Below are 16,075 nucleotides of genomic sequence, written 5' to 3'. Positions count from 1 at the left end.
CTCCATGTATGAACTACTGAGATCAGAATATCGTGGGTGGAGAAATTTTTCCTTCCTATGAACTTCTTGTGACTTTTCCAGCCAAGTCATTTATGTGCTTCTTCAAAGTATCAAGGAAAGCGGACCTAAAATTCACCAACCTATTTAAAATTTCATAAATTCTTTCAGTTTTCATGCTACCAAGGCTGTACAGAGCAGCACCTTTTCCCAAAACAAGGTACAATCTCTTCAGTGCTAGAGTCTGGAGGTGCTTGCAGGCTGTGAGTATTATCCATTTCAGTGACAGGGACATTCTCATTATTAAAGATGGAAACGAAAATAAAAATGTAATTTTTTTTTTTTAAGTTGACTTAATATCATGAACTTTATGAATAAAGACTTAATGCATTTTCTCAGATCCTGAAACTCTTGCCCACAAGTGGAGACAACTGTTGGGTAACAGCATGAACATCAGGTTTATTTACAAATTAATCAAACCTGCAGTAATTCACTGATGGATGGATTCCAATTCTGTTTTATTAAACAAGGAGACACAGGAGAAGGTAAAGTAGGGCCCAGGCCCGTGAAGAGCACAGCACTCACAAACAGATACTAATCACCTCCACTCACAATGCAGGCCATTCACTTTATGGATTATGAAACATCTTTGAGGTTTGTGGTGATAAATACAGGTTTGCAAAGCACTCAAGACACTACTGAGTGTGGAAGGTATCTTTTCATTGGGCGCCAAATGTGGAAGGTATCTTTTCAGCTTTATACCGGCTAGCGCTTGTATTTCAATGCCTTAGAAAGCCTCGAGCAGCCTTGAGAGGTAGCAAGGGCGATCTAGCACTTTAGTAGCTCTAAAATCGGTACCTAAATCAGCTGCAGAGCAAATACCATCAGCAGAAGCAAAGAGGGAGAAATATAGCTCCCTGCTCACTCAATTTCCTGCAGTTAGAAGCTTTCAAATGAGACAGACAACCAGAGATGTTCACAGGAAAGTCGCTGAGCTGAGAGAGAGAGCGTTTGCCTCCTCTCGACCATCTTTATTAGGAGAAGGGGAAAGGGGAGGACTGGGGGCGGACCTGGGGTGAGCAGCCAATCAGACACTGCTGAAGAGTCTGAGTTACATTTGGCTTTGCCCGCGCTTGGAACAAAGGAGCTCGGAGCACATGTCTTTGGGAGGGGGGAGGGGAAGCTCGTAACAGGCAGCAACAACTGAGTCACCTCAGGTATTCATTAGTACTTGTGTATCCTACATTAATATTTGCCTGGTCTAGCAAGTCTTTCTGTGACATTAACACAGTTGTTGTGGGGCACCCGTATGTATTTAAAGGTTATTAAAAGTAATAATTGCATTATTTCCAGGCAGAGCCCTTTAACTAAATATGGCAGTTAGCTTTTTAGGAATGTCTAAAGGAGGAACATCTGTTAATTTTACACTTCCCTCCTCCTTGGTTACAGTTTCCCATCATCTCAACCCAAACAACTGTCTAAATGGCTAAAACTCCTATCCAAAATTGATATGTACCACTGGGAACATTAAGGAAACCTCTCCTGAATTTCTCAAAACAAAATGAAGCTGACAGACTGATAAGGCCACAAGGGAGGATGCAAAATTTTATCTCCTGGAACCAAATCTGAAAAACATTACCATTATTATTCCCAAACTGGAATGGGTGTAAGGTAAGGAGCTGCTGTGTATCAGATTGGCCTCAGATATATATGTATTTCCAAATTAGGCAACTCCCTGATTGGCAAAGAAATGCTGTGTGGCTATTCTAAATTACATAAACTCCCCTAGCTCACCTAGCAAGTACAAATGACTGGTTGATACACATCTTTAAGCCATCTGCAAATATCTAAACAGCTGTCCACGCTTCCCACAGCTGTGATTGTTCCTCTGCATGCAATGGTGACACACAACAAGTAAAACACAGTGGAGAACAGACAGCAGCTGGGTTTTAAAGGGTTTGGGTGCCCAGCTTTTCCACAGATGGAAGGGGCACAGTGTTCACTGGAAGTTAAGAGGCACCTTTGCTTCTTAGTCAAACTATGTGGAAAAAGGAAAAATAATTAAATCATCTCTTTTAATAGGTATTTATTAAGCATCTCTTTTATTAAATATATAAAGTGTATGTATCTTATTTTTACAATTCCAAATAGAAGTGCTTATTGTAAGGATCTTGAGTATTCACAGTGCTATAGGAGGGCATAAGCTGCACCTGAGGTGACCACAGTAACATTCTTAGTAAAAAGCCTCTGGGCTATGTCAGACACTTCTACATCTTTCACAGATGACATTTCCTCACAGAACCATTTTCAGTGACATTTAGTCAAGGTGCTCAACTTCTAGTCCATTCTCAGCAAGAACTAAATGTGAGCTTAACTATAACCATTTGTGCAAACATTTTCCTCAACTGGGACATGAACTGTTCTCCGAATTAATTTAATGTAATGTATACATAAGAAATAATTAAAAAATACCTACTACTGAGTTTTAAGACAGCCAAATCACTACCTTAGCAAAGTGAGAAGTGGTTTTTAAGTATTGGTCTCATTTGCAAGGAAGACATTTTAGGAGTTGCTGTATCAGTCCAGTTGAGACCCCATTAAAATTGCCTCCTTGCTATTACTACCAAGGAGTCTATTGCTTTACATACGCACAGTAGCTCCTGTTTTGTGGGCTAACCCACAACAGATTTGGCTAGTCAGAGCCAAAGACAACAGCTTTGTGATAGAATTTGTAGAGCTGTCTTTGCACTGGCAAGAAATACTCCTGGTCTGCGGCTAGAAAATGAAAAGACAACAGTAATCGTGCTAATTCAACACAACATTGGTTAAGAACTAAGAACAGATTCTACACTTCACATGTCCAAGGTACTCAACAGGAGATGTTCTACACTAAAAGTTCAGTGCTTGCTTTGTTATTTTCTGCAAGTCTAACAGAAGAAAGATGGCTACATAAATTAGTTAATGGGAATGAAGCCCTTAATTATTGAAGAAAGAAGTGATGTCATGCATATTTAGAAACCAGATAACATAAACTCTCTGGCACCAAAAATTTCTTCGAACTAACAACCATTAGAAAGCGTAATTTTGGAAATAAATAGTTATGCAGTCATATTTTTGTTTTAAAAATTGTCTGTGGACTCTCATAACTTGCATCTCGATAAGTTCTGGTTAGTAGACCAGGACAGGAAAAAAAAAGGGGGGAGAAAAAAGGCTGTCTGGGTATTCAATAAAGAAAAGAGAATGTTTCTAGGTGAAAAAAAAAACCCAAACCAAAACCCCACTAACACTGAACAAAGAAATGTTCCTATGTATCTTCTTAAGCAGGGGTCAGTAGGTCAGGGGAGTAAAGATGACAGAGGAGCTCCCTGAAGAATCAATGTGCACTAGATGATCCCGGCTGCCTTAGATAGAGCTCATGGCTTTCACCTGCACTTCAGCTGTTTGGTAGCTTTCCGTATCTAATTCACCTGTGGATCCAACTGGGCAACACTCTGGGAGCAATGCAACCCGCCATTCCCAAACTGCTAATGGCAACGAGAGAAAAACATACAAGCTCAAACCAGAGCTGACCAAGAACCTCGTCATCTCAAGGAATGATCCCACCACCTGTGAAGCCAGCAAGCAAGGACTGGAACAAACAGCAGTGAGGCAGCAGACAAGAAAATGTCAAAGGTCATGACAGTGGTTGCCAGAGAGAAATGGGAATCAGTGCAGAACTGAAATGAGGTTTAAGATATATGGGTTAGTCAAAGACATTTCACAGTCTCTGAGAGGAAAACTTCCCACATGATGGGGAGACCACAGGGGTCACCACCTATTTTAATGTCTTTTCTTATCAACATGAATTCACCTCTCCAGGATTCAGGTTCATCCACATGACTTTTATCTAATGGCTATTTCAGCTGTTTCTCTGGCAAAGCAAATGATGGTACTACTGTCTTTTGAACTATTTCATCCTCACCTGTGATAGTTTTGCTGCTCTAGGTTGCATTCCATCACAATATTCCCTTGTGCTGGCATTAAACAGTTAAATAAAAGTTTTAGAATATAAAGGCTTTCACATCTCTCATGCTGCAAGACAAGCTTGGTCGGTTGGTGGAGGCTTATGGACACCTCTCTTCATTTGTTAGCTATCTTCAGACACAAAAAATAGAAGTGGCTTGGACTGTTTTTATTGCAAGTGCCTTTTCTTGCAGTTTCCTCCTCTATGAGCAACAGTCACAAAGAAATATCAAGCTGACTTTGGTTCATCACTGTCACCCAGCTAAGGGCTTTGCAGAGATCCTGTTGTGAAAAGCTGATGTTTCACTCCAGAGGGTTTATCTTTGCCCACAGTGCAGAGCTTCTGCCAGAGCAGTTTTGAGTCTCCAAGTGTGGAAGAGAGCTGGGTCATAGTTCCAGAGAAGTATCCTAAAACCGTAAGAACTACTATGAACACCTTCTCTAACCTTCCTTGTACAGATGCCACCATAATTTTCCCAGAGAATGGGGTATTTTTCCCAGGATTTGACATTTAGAGAACTATCCAGTCCCATGCAAATAACATTAAGGTATGGGCAACCATTTAGGAAATTGCATCATACTACAAGCCTGAATTTATCTCACTTCCATTGACAGCTACTGATCCCTGTTATGCCTTTGTGAGAGCAATCTTTATCTCACACTGAGTGTTGTTCCCGTGTGCATCTAGACACAGTGCTGAAATCTGCTAGTAAAGACACAAAGCAAGGGCTAAAGACTCTACACAGCTTAGGGACTGCACTGTGAGAAGACAGAAAGCTGCTGTCACACAGTCACAGGGAAAAGAAATTCAGCACTGCAAACCTGAGGTCAGTATCTTTAAATAAAACTGATGATGATCAGATGCATGCATTGATTCCTGGAGAAAAGTGAGTTGGGAAAAAGTCAGGTCTGTGCTCTGGATTGGAACTAGTATCTAAAGCTGGTAGAAGCTGATTAAAATGTAATGTATCATCAAAAAAAGGAAAAGGGAAACCAAACTGCTTCTGAAACTGAAATTCAGAAACATAAAATATTTACTAAAATAAAATTTTTATTCAAACCAGACCTGTAAGATCTTTTCCAGAGAACAAAAACTTTCCAAAACAGTTTTCTGTTGAAAATCCATTTCACTACCTAAGAAAAACAGTTCTGATAGAAAAAAATCCCATCAGTTTTTCTAGCATCCGGAGAGGGGGAACTTAATCTTCTTCCATAAAAGCATGAAAGAGAGGGGACCATAATTTAGTCCATTAAGAATTCATGAAAAAGACTTAGGAGTGCTCAGCACAAATGCTTCTATGCACAACAAATGTGCTATGCCTGTCTCTCTTTTGATGACTTCCCAGTTGCTGGTGTCCCACTCCTCTGAGCCCACCCTGAGCAGCAGACAGCAGATGCTCTTTAAAACCAGAGTCAGCTGCAAAGGAAAAACCACCCAAAGAGCATAATCCTGCACTGCTTCCTCTTACAGTCAAGGTTTTTGCAAAGCAAATAACATTTGGCTCCTTTTGTCAACCTGGTAAGCAGTGGGCAGAAAGGAAAAAAAAAAATTCAAAATAGAAGAGATGAAAAACAGGTGCAGAGCACATAAAGGGAAAGGGAAGAAGGCAAGAAAAAAAAAAGGGTGAGAAGTCCAAGGAAAAGATTTACAGGAAGCAGGGATAATAAACAAAAAAACCCAACAAACCAAAGGAGAGAAAAAATTAGGCAGAAAATAAAGAGGGTATACGATTGAAGGAAAGATAAGGCAAGGCAAATATATCAAAGGCAGCACTATAAAAAGACATAATGTATTTTACTCAGACAGCTCCTCATTTTCCGGCATGAGAAATTTTGATAAAGTGTTTAGTAAAGGTATGAATTTGATGGACAACCAGATGGTACTTCCAAACACATGGACACATGAAGAACAATAAGAGACCAGGCACAGAGATTGTGTAATCTTGCAAAAGCTGCCTCTGTCAAGGAGCATGATAGTGGCAGGTAAAACTAGGAGACAGCGAGCATATAGCAAAAGGTTAAAAAGGCACAAGAGGGGAAAGCATACTCCGTGCAAGTGTAAAAAGCAATCATGAACGTGACTGCAGCATCAGACTGTCCTGTTTTAAAGACTGATTTATTTTTGAGTACAAACAGCGACATGTACTAGAAATATGGCCGAAGATTTAAGATTCTCTAACACAGAGATTTTCAAAAGGGCAAAGGAAAAGCAGAAACAATTTCTGTCTTCTAACAGAAACTACTGAAATGGAAAAGGAAAAAGAATAGGAACATTTTAGCTAGCATCACAGGATGTAACACCAGAGAGATCTTTATCAGATACTGATAGAGAACTCCTGCCTAATTAGAAAATGCAAGAAATCTTTCATAGTGAAACTTGTTAGACACCCAGAGCTTCGATCCTGAGGACCTGGAAATGCTCTGCTGCTATGAGAATAACAATTAGGTGCAAAAGCTTCTGAAGTGCTCCAAAATCAATTTAACCAAAACAATAAAACCATAGAGCTTATCGTGCTGGGTCTGAAACCAGGCAACCCACAACACATATTCAGCTAATGCTGACACATTTTACAGCAATCTTAAGATTAGGCATATACGTTAATTAAAGATTAAATTACCCACTAGGGTCTGGAGTCCATTCTGAACACGGCTGTGTAATGTCAGGCACATTCAGTGTAACATAACAGTGGCCATGCTAAAAAAAATAAGAATTTTTTGACATGGACTGCAAGATGAAAACAACAAATAGAGGAGCACAGTTTAATGATGTGTGATTTATAAAGCTGGAAGCCAGAGATTAATGTGATGTATAATTCCCTTTAAAATACATATATTATCTGGTGAGATATTCTTACAATGACTTTCAGAAAAAAGATGGCTTGTAAGCAGAGTCTGGAACAGTGAGAAGCAAACCAAAGAGCATATAAGAAGGGAGGAAGCCCAAGATACAGAACAAATTACGAGGAAGAGTAAAATCCTGTATCATTAAGTCCATTTCAGTGACAAACGATGATGGTTTGTAGACAAATATGTCAGTAGTAAGGGGTTGTCTTGGCAGAAAACTATACAACAAGAACTGCTTTGTTATGGAGCATCCCACTGCTGAGGTCCTCTCTCAGGATAAAAGCTCACAACACTATGGAATACAAATTAATTTTAAAAAGCTATGTCTCACTAAGTGTGTAGCACAGGAGAGCACTTGCCAACCCACCCTCTTCCATGTATCCCTGGAGGAACTGCATTCCTGTGCAGATGTATCTATGTTGCTTCTATCTGGGTTTAAGAAGTATGCAAGACATACTCAGTCCAGGACTCTATGGAGTTACAAGGCTGTAATTTTCGTTTCTGGGGTTTGGGAACTAAAAAGATAAACATTTTTTTCCTTTTAATTTTGTCTCAAGCTGAAAGTACCTCTCCAATTTACAGCAATTTATGTACATAAACACAGTTAAACACATCAAATTCAAGACCAAAGTTCTGACAAGACCCTCAGGTCTAGCAGTATAATTGAATATCACTATGATTATACTGTCAGAGGCAAACGAACAGGCATTTCAACTCATTGAAATTATTTATTGGCCACTCTTGAGAGGGAAAAGAAATGAACAATTATTCCTTAAAGCTATTATCTTTGAGTAACACAAAATAAAGTATGCTAGCTTTTCATATTTCAGTGTGGAATAGCAATAAAACAGTTTAATTTTTTCATTGTCTCCTTCATTTCTACTGAGTTCAGTTTTCTAAGGGTTATTTCAAATAATCTATAGGAGACAGAAAGTAAAGAATGCTCTTGTTAGGCCTCTCCTGTAAAACACAGCTGCATAGTATTGTTGTTTCATATGCAAACAATATTTATAACCTATCTATTAGAACTGGTAAAAGGTGTTTCCCTCCCATCCATTTTTAAACTAAAAACCATTGTTTCCAGCAGGTGGTAAGAATCTAACTCAGTAATTTTCAGCCTAGCCTGGCTGAAGAATTACTTCTGATTACACTAATATGGCCAGTGCATCAGATAGTAGATATAGAGCTGGTAGATTTAATATGGTGAATTTTTTAAGTTAAGGTTTCACCTAACAGGTTTGGGTTTTCTTCTCCAGATAACAGAAATTGTAGTTCTCAAGAGAATTACATTCTGAGATACTACATCCAAATGCACTCATGAAAAGCAGGATACTCTGAGGGGTCCTTGATCCCTGCTCATCCACATCGAGGACCTGGTCAAACTGTGCAGTGCCTGACCAGACGCTGAACCATCCAGATTTCTTTTCCAGAGAAACCAAAACACTACACAGTGAAATGAGGAGAGTGCTGGTCATGAACAAAGTCCAGGATCACATCCCACTGAGGAATCAAGACATAGCACTGTAAAGCCTGTTTGGACACAACCAGTTGCAAAATATTTTGCCACTTCCTTCTTCTTACAATTGCCATATAACTCCCCTAGACTGTGCGGCACAATGGATACAGTTGGCTTTAAACCTTATTTATCCTTTAGCAGCTATGCCTTTGTAGAAGGTATGAGAATTTAATATTACTGCAAGGTATAGAATTACTCATTAACATTTTCCTACATTTTGTATCGCTTGCCTCAGAACCATTCTCCTTACACAGACTGCATTTGTTTCTGAAGCACCCCGAAATTCTTTCCTTTGCAAGATGCTAAGCAAAAAGCACTGTGATGATACTGGATGGTAACACTATAGGAAGCAGCCCTGCATTAGTAAGGTGGCAGATTACATGGACTACTCAATCTTTTCCATATCTGATTTCTGTGAGTCAATGATTGTATTGTTCACTCCCTTCTGCACCAAAGGAGTCATCAAGTGACTGTTACTCAAATGTAGCTGAAAGGGCAGAAGTGGGGCTTCTCTTGAAATGAATGCTGTTTCTGTGCAGGTTAGCTATGTAGAAATTATTGGGAAGTGGAGAAGTTGTTGGCCTATCTCTTCATAAATGCCTAACTCTTCACCAGCCTGGCTCGTGGTGTACGGAGGCAGACGTCACTTGAAACTCAGTCATCTCACATGACAAAGCACCATGAGCTCCATCAAACAAGTGTTGCACAATAATGGGTTCTTTTAGGCCTTTGCTTACATGAGAAAAGTAGAAAGTGTCCTCCTCTCTCACCAGGAAAAGACTCTTAGGAGTGCCAACACTGAACTAGTTAGTTTTCTCTCCCTTTTTGCTGAAAATGTTCCTGTCCTCTGTGATGTGGAGGGAAGGGAGGTAGCACAGAAATATATCTGCATCAATTAATGTGCTACACTAAGCCACAGACTGCCACAATATTCTAATAACCCAAGCTAACATTACCATTTTAAAGACAAAATACCAATGGAACTAGGACAAACCACTGCTTTCTCAAAAGCAAGCCATTCTCCTAAGGACTATATATCAAAAGGAGGTGCTCCAGATCACCAGTCAGCAGTTAGTGTGGATATGGACACAGTTTTGTTCCTGAGGAAGATTTTCTTCTTGCTGTGTCACTTCTTACTGCAGAGATCTAAGGACAGCATTTGTATGAATGCCACTGTATACAAATGTTGCCGATAACCAAAGCAGAAATCTAACTGCTTTTGCAATCAATAAGCTTGGAGGATCAATGAAATCTTCAATGAATCAATACTTCACCTCTTTGTAGGGAAAGCTGTACTTTATGACTTGATCCAAAGCTCAGTGGACTCTGTGTCCTTCCACTATCTTTCTTCCCACTGTCTGCAGTGGGCTCCGAAGGAGGTACATGACCCAGCCATGAGGGTGAAAGATGGTAGACTCAACATGACAAAAAAGCATCTCATCTAATGACAAAACTCAGTGCCCCAGCTGAAGTGGCTGTCCCAAGTAGTACCAGGGACTAATGGTATTTTGTTGTTCTAGTCCGTGAAGGTCAAATTCATTCCTTTCAATTCAGTTTAAGCTAAACTAGTTACCTAACAGCAAGTGCCCCCTCCACCTGGCATACCTGAACACATGGGCAGTAAAGCAGTCTAGAACCTCACCAGAGCAGAACTAGCAAGCAGAAGTGTGGCTCACTAGGGAATGCAGTGGGACAGCCTGTCAGCTATAAATCCTGAATTTTGATAAACACAGAGAACTAGGTTTTCAAAAACTGCAGAAAGCCAGGCCTACATGATGGATCCAGGAGCCCTTCTAGTTCCTGAGGATGGCAGCACATCCCAGCAATGCCTCAATGGATAGGGCTCAGAGATGCACTAATCTCCATCTCCCTCCCTCACTGAGTTTCTATTAGGAATCAATCTTGGGTGCCTGGAACAGAAAAAAATTATGGCAGACTCTGGAAGGCTGAAATCTCCAGCCCTCAATTAATTCACACTTATCCATATGTAAATTCAGTGTGAATGCTCTCAGCACATTTTCCTCATTAGAATTCCACAGAAGTTTAGGAAAACAATTGTTTTAATAAGGAAACAAATGTAATGTAGCTACAGTACTGAATCAAGTTTGTAAAGAGAGAAATCTTCAACTCTGGTGTTTAATTTGCACATCACTACAAATCTACAGGGTAGCCCAAAGCCCAAACTATTACCATCTTAAAATATGTAAAAGGTAAGACTAGTCACTGATCAAGGAACAAAAATCTGAGTACAAAGGAAGAAACTCTTATTGAGCTGAATGCTCCCAGGTTGAGGCTGGCCCCTTCACAGCACATGTGGAAGGACACATCTGAATTTGCAGTGGGATGGCCATGCCTTCCTCATGCAGTCTAGGACACACAAACTGCACCTGAGGGCCAGAGAGGGAGGGGAGAAGTCAGAATCATCTTAGACCACTTATGAGATTCATGTCTCAAAGGTACAGCTGCTATTTGCTGCTGTGTATATGAGCCATTACAAAAAAATGAGGCATCTGCCCTTAAGGGGCTGTCATAGGTGAGGCACGTGACTTAAAATTTTTCATGGGATGCACTGGAGAAGCAGAATACAGAGAATGCAAAACTGCCTGACTAACACATGTTCCTGGTGCAAAATACATAGGATGCAATTTACTTCACATATTAACAGTATCCATTCTGTGAGATAATCTGATGCACCTCAGAATTCCAACTGAATGTTACAAACTACGTAGAATATTATAGATTTGATTTTTACCCATATATGAATCATGTACCGTCACAGTTAACATTCTTCCCTCACCCCAAGCACCTGACAGGTTCCCAGGCTAGAAGTGGTCCATGTAGGTTCCCTCAAATATGAACTGTAGAGAAGGAAGTTCTCACCTTGAATCACTTTCTGGAAGGCTCTCTTACTGTCTCTATTCAGAGCTCAGAGGAAATGTTAGGACATGCTACAACAGGTAGTAAGACTACTTCAAATTAATACTAAGTTAATAAATGTAGACACAGTGACTAGGGCCTTTTCAAACCTAGATAATAGCTAATTTGGTCTGAATAAGAAAAAACTTCAATGAGAAACTCCAGCCAACACCATGGATTATTCTTCTGAAGAAAAAAGAACATCCTCTATATTATTAGAGTACTTTTCTGCTAGGGAAGTTGATATTGTAGAAGTGCAAAGCACATGAAATAGAAATACTAGATGCTTTTGTTCCTTCTCTGGTTGGATCCTACTTAGTCAAAAAGCAAACGAAGTCATACTCACAGCTCCTACACCATCCTTCAAGCCAACAGAAATAAAGATGCCAGTTTGCACAGGCTGTAGCAAATGATATACAAGCTAGGGACATCCCAGCAGGGGAATCCCAGAGCTCTGCATTCCCTGTGAATGCAGATGTCAGAACTCCACCTCACCCTTCTGGGTGTGCAAGCAGTGACCTCAGTACAAGCTCCCTGAAAGCAAAGGCTTTCCATGGGGTGATGGAACTGGTTCAAATTGCACACTTTGTGTTGTATGGGGCTCTATAAATAAATCCTGCAGAGTCATATTTTAAGATTTCCGCAACAAGCCTTGATATAATACTACCCTGGTTTTGATCTGGGGGTGGTGGGAGGGAGATCTATGGACACTCCTTCAACTTCATGCACAGTATCTTGCTAGAGTTGCCTATAGATTTTAAAATCAGGAGGCACCACATGAGCAAAGGGTCATTGGCATGCACTGTAGCAGAAAACAGGAAATATAATTAAACACAGAGCCATGAGGTAAGTTCTTTGGCAGGAGAAAGACACCATGGGGAAGAAAGTGGCAAGGGCAAAGCACTATGAAATGGCAAAGTAACGTGATTAAGGCAGGGAATGAAGCACAGGGGTAGAGATGAAGAAACAAGGGTGAGAGGAGCAGAAAAAGCAGCACAAAGAGGTAAAGTGACAATAAGAGAAAGAAGGCAAAGCATACAGAAGAGAAGAACATATGTAAGGGAAAAAAAACTGTCTTAGGGGTAGTATTACTCTTAGGAGTAACAGTTATTTAGTAAGGGCAGAAGCCACATTGTTATGCAACAGGATACACTTTTCTGTATAGGAAGAGTTTGTTTAAGCATCTATGAAACCTCAAAAAAATCTGTGGGAGGAAAATAAAAAAGTGAGTAACATCATATTTCTTTTGACTTTTAAATTGCTTTTTTGGTCATATTTCACCCTCCTCTCTCAACCTCCAAGTATTTTCTAGGATGAAATTTTCTTCTTCCCACTCCAGGATTTGGCGTGGGCAGAGCACTGCAGATGCTGCTGAACTCAGAAACCAAGAAACTGATTCATTTTTTCCTTGAATCTTGTGCTATCATTTAGACTAGGAACAAGCAAATGTCAAAGGCTGCAAGTTAGAAATTTGCAGCCACAATTTTACACAGCTTGAACATTTGCTTTGTCCCAGAGTAAGAGTCGTACCAGAGGGAGAGTAAAGTTCTGAATCCCTGCTAGATTGCTAAATACCTAAGAATAATTATTTTTCCTTCTGTTCCATCAGACTTGTGCTCTAAAACTCCTCTCAGTTTTGACTATGTGCAGAGGACAGGTCTTCTCTAAGGTAAGCCCAACAACCATTATTCAACTTCGCTGAACAAAAATCCTTAGAATGAGGACAACCTCCTCAAATCAATGAGCAAAGTCCGTCACTTTCACTGATCATGTTCCACAAGTACAGATTAATTTCTGCAAGTTTCCTTTCATTTCAGCCTCCGGTGCTGTACAAACCCACTGCTAGGTATCAATTCAGTATTCAGAAAGGATTCTCAGAACAAATCCTTTGGAGTCATACGACATAAAAGAAGCTGCTCCCAGGACAACTGATAGTATATTTTTTAAATCGGAGGCCACTTTAGTAAGAAAGTTGCCTTCCCTACTTCATCTTAGACTTTAAAACAAACTAAAACTCTAACATTTGAAAAGGTTAGACACATTTTTTACTCCCACTGTTTCTTAATAAAACACCATTTGTGTGGGAAAACAGCTTAGTGCATACTTTAAAAACAGCCAAACCATTAATTGATCCAACATGTTGGCAGTTTTAGAGAAACTTACTAGAGAAGAATAAACTATGCTGCATCTTAAGTTTTAAAACAGCCTGAGCTTTACTTTGAGGGTGCATAAGTATGCCAAGCTCCTCCTGCTTTATACTGTTTAGTATATAATCTGTGATACCTAAAGTAGGAAGAAGTGTAATCTGAATACTGCTAAACCATGGGCAGATAATAAAGCACAGTTTTAAGAAGCTCAAGAGCTTATGAGTTGCTTGTCTCACAAAACCAAAGGAAAACAATACAAAAAACCCCAGCTTCCACCAACCCTACCAAAGAAACACTAATTTGCTCAATACAAATGGTTAAACTCTGAAACAGGCTGGACATAAGAGCTTCCAAAAGTCCTGCTTTTGCATCAGCAGTATTTTAGCATTATAGTTAGGCAACAAATTGCTTCTCAGCACATCCAAGCCAGCTAGTTTACTGTGGAAATTTTACATGTCATTAGAATAACATCCTGTTTCGCAGCATTTCTGTGTTTCAGTTTACTCCAACTCTACTAAGATTCTACTGGCATGAAACAGCTGGGCATGATTAGTTACTGGAGGGAAACCAAACTGAGATTTCACAATAGGTGGCATTTTATCTTCATGGCATAGAGAGCTGGTATAAAAGACAAGTGACCCCTGGCAAAAAACACTGTCCCTAAATATAAATCTGGCGAACTGTTTTTAAGACGTTTTTTCAGATCAAGCGCTGGTACAAAAGCAGTGGGGTTTTTTTTGTGGTCATAAGCCAAGGTTTAGGCTGTTTCAAATGACTGGATTTTGACTGGGTCCTAGTTGACAAGCAGTATTGGGACCCGACCACGCATGTGCTGACATTGCAAGCACAAACTCCACCAGAACATTCACCTGGGAGAGTGAAACACTGTCCCCATCCCAGTCCTGGACGACATATCTCATGTTCTCACCAAATCAGATACTCGACATTCCTACTTGACCTCACAGCTTTTACACTATCGCAGCCAAGACTGTGGACACCGTGCTCTCTACTTTACTGCACCTCCTGATAAGCCTGCACCACAACATTACAACTTCTCCTCTTCCGAAGCCCTCAATCACACTCGATCCCACACGGCACCTGCCAGAGGACTCTCAGGACACAATGAAACACCGGTGCTTCACAGTGGGATCAGCATCCCATTCTAGACCCAAACTTTACATATTCCAAACTTTTCACCCCTGGAGCACCGGCGTGCATTGCTATGGATGTGCTGCTAGCACATCCATCCTTTGCCACAGCAGCATGGAGAGGAGCTCCATGTCCTCCACAATGGGCACCCACCACTCAGTGACGCCTACAGCCCATCCGCTCCCTGTCAGGAGGTGCGAGGACAGCTTCCCGGAGTAGCTCCCACCCCAAGAATGTGGGACGGCAGAGCGGGCTGGAAAACAGGGTCCATCTGTCTGCCCCTCAGCACACCCCTGGGGGTGGCGCGGCTCACCTGCGTGAGGCATGGTGATGGTCTCGTTGGCGTTGCTGGAGCCCAAGTTATAGATGACGACGGCGGAGGCGTTCTGGGCGGCGGCGTGGCGGATCTTGTCCTTGTAGGTGCAGTTTCCCCGCGGGATTAGGGCCACCCAGCTCTTGCCCGGCGCCGGGGCGTTGAAGCGGGTGCCGGGGTCGCAGGCGTAGCGATCTGCGGGCGAGGCGGAGAGGGCCACCTGCCCGCGGGCGTCCTGCTTGGGCGACTGCTCGCCGTAGCGCCCGCACTCGCTCTTCTCGCTGCGGAGCTCGGCGCTGCCGGCCGCCGGGTCGGCGTAGGTGATGTTGACGAAGGCCGTGTACCACTCTTCCTTCTCGGCCACAGTGAAGTCCAGGCACAGCAGATGCACGAAACAAAAGGACAGCAGCCATGTTGAGAGCGCCAGGCTGCGGCACGCTTGGATCACAGACATTGCCATCTTCATCTGCCGGCCCCCCCGCCCGGCCGCCGCCGGTCCGTGTGTGTGTGCGTGCCCCGAGCCGCCGCTCTGAGCGGGGCGGCGCTGCTCCCGCCGGCACCGTGCGGGGACCAGCGAACGAGGGGGGAGGGGGCCCTCCCCTCTGCAGCCGCTGCCTAATTCATGTCGGGGCCGTTTGATTTCCTCGGGCTGGCCCCGTCTCCGCCCTCCCCTCTCCCTCCTCCCTCCTGCCCCTTCCTCCCCTCCCTCGCCCTGCTCGCACAGCTGCCTCCCCCGCTGCTGGCAGCGCGGCCGGGGACGGCGCGGAGGGGGCGGCGCGGTGCGGGGGGAGGTTCAGACGCGCACACGGTGGCGCGGTTCCCAATACGGACTCGGTCCCGGCCCGGCCCCACGGACAGACGCGCTGCCGGCGGAGGAGGTTCCCGGCGGAAGGGGCTGCCCTCCCCGGCCTTGTGGAGGGGCTGCCGGCGGTGAGGGTTCCTGGCAGAAGGGGCTCCCGGCGGAGGGTGTTCCTGGCGGAGGGGGATCCTGGCAGAGGGGGCTCCTGGCAGAGGGGCTGCACTGCCCGGCCCCGCGGAGGGGGAAGCGCCGGCGGCGGGAGCGGCGCGGCGGCGCCACCTGGCGGGAGCACGGGGGCCGGTCCCAGGGCCGCCCGTGCCGGGATCCCGGCATCTCCCAGGAACGCAGCCTGGCACCTGTGAGCGCCCGCTTCAACTGTTTTGCTCTGGTTT

At 42.9% G+C, this 16,075-nt stretch overlaps 1 protein-coding gene across 1 annotated transcript in view; it reads right to left on the bottom strand.

Annotated features, from left to right (window-relative positions):
- RNF150 (ring finger protein 150) overlaps nucleotides 1–15,561 on the bottom strand; it is a 115,606-nt gene extending 100,045 nt beyond the window's left edge. Inside the window, exon 1 of the mRNA XM_048304578.1 lies at nucleotides 14,885–15,561. Coding sequence (XP_048160535.1) covers nucleotides 14,885–15,350 — 466 coding nt within the window. The 5' untranslated portion in view covers nucleotides 15,351–15,561. The remainder of the gene's footprint in view (nucleotides 1–14,884) is intronic.
- Nucleotides 15,562–16,075: the final 514 nt, after the last annotated feature.

The sequence above is a fragment of the Corvus hawaiiensis genome, chromosome 5, assembly GCF_020740725.1.
Source record: "Corvus hawaiiensis isolate bCorHaw1 chromosome 5, bCorHaw1.pri.cur, whole genome shotgun sequence".
Lineage (NCBI taxonomy): Eukaryota > Metazoa > Chordata > Aves > Passeriformes > Corvidae > Corvus > Corvus hawaiiensis.
This window is presented reverse-complemented; position numbering and strand designations above follow the sequence as displayed.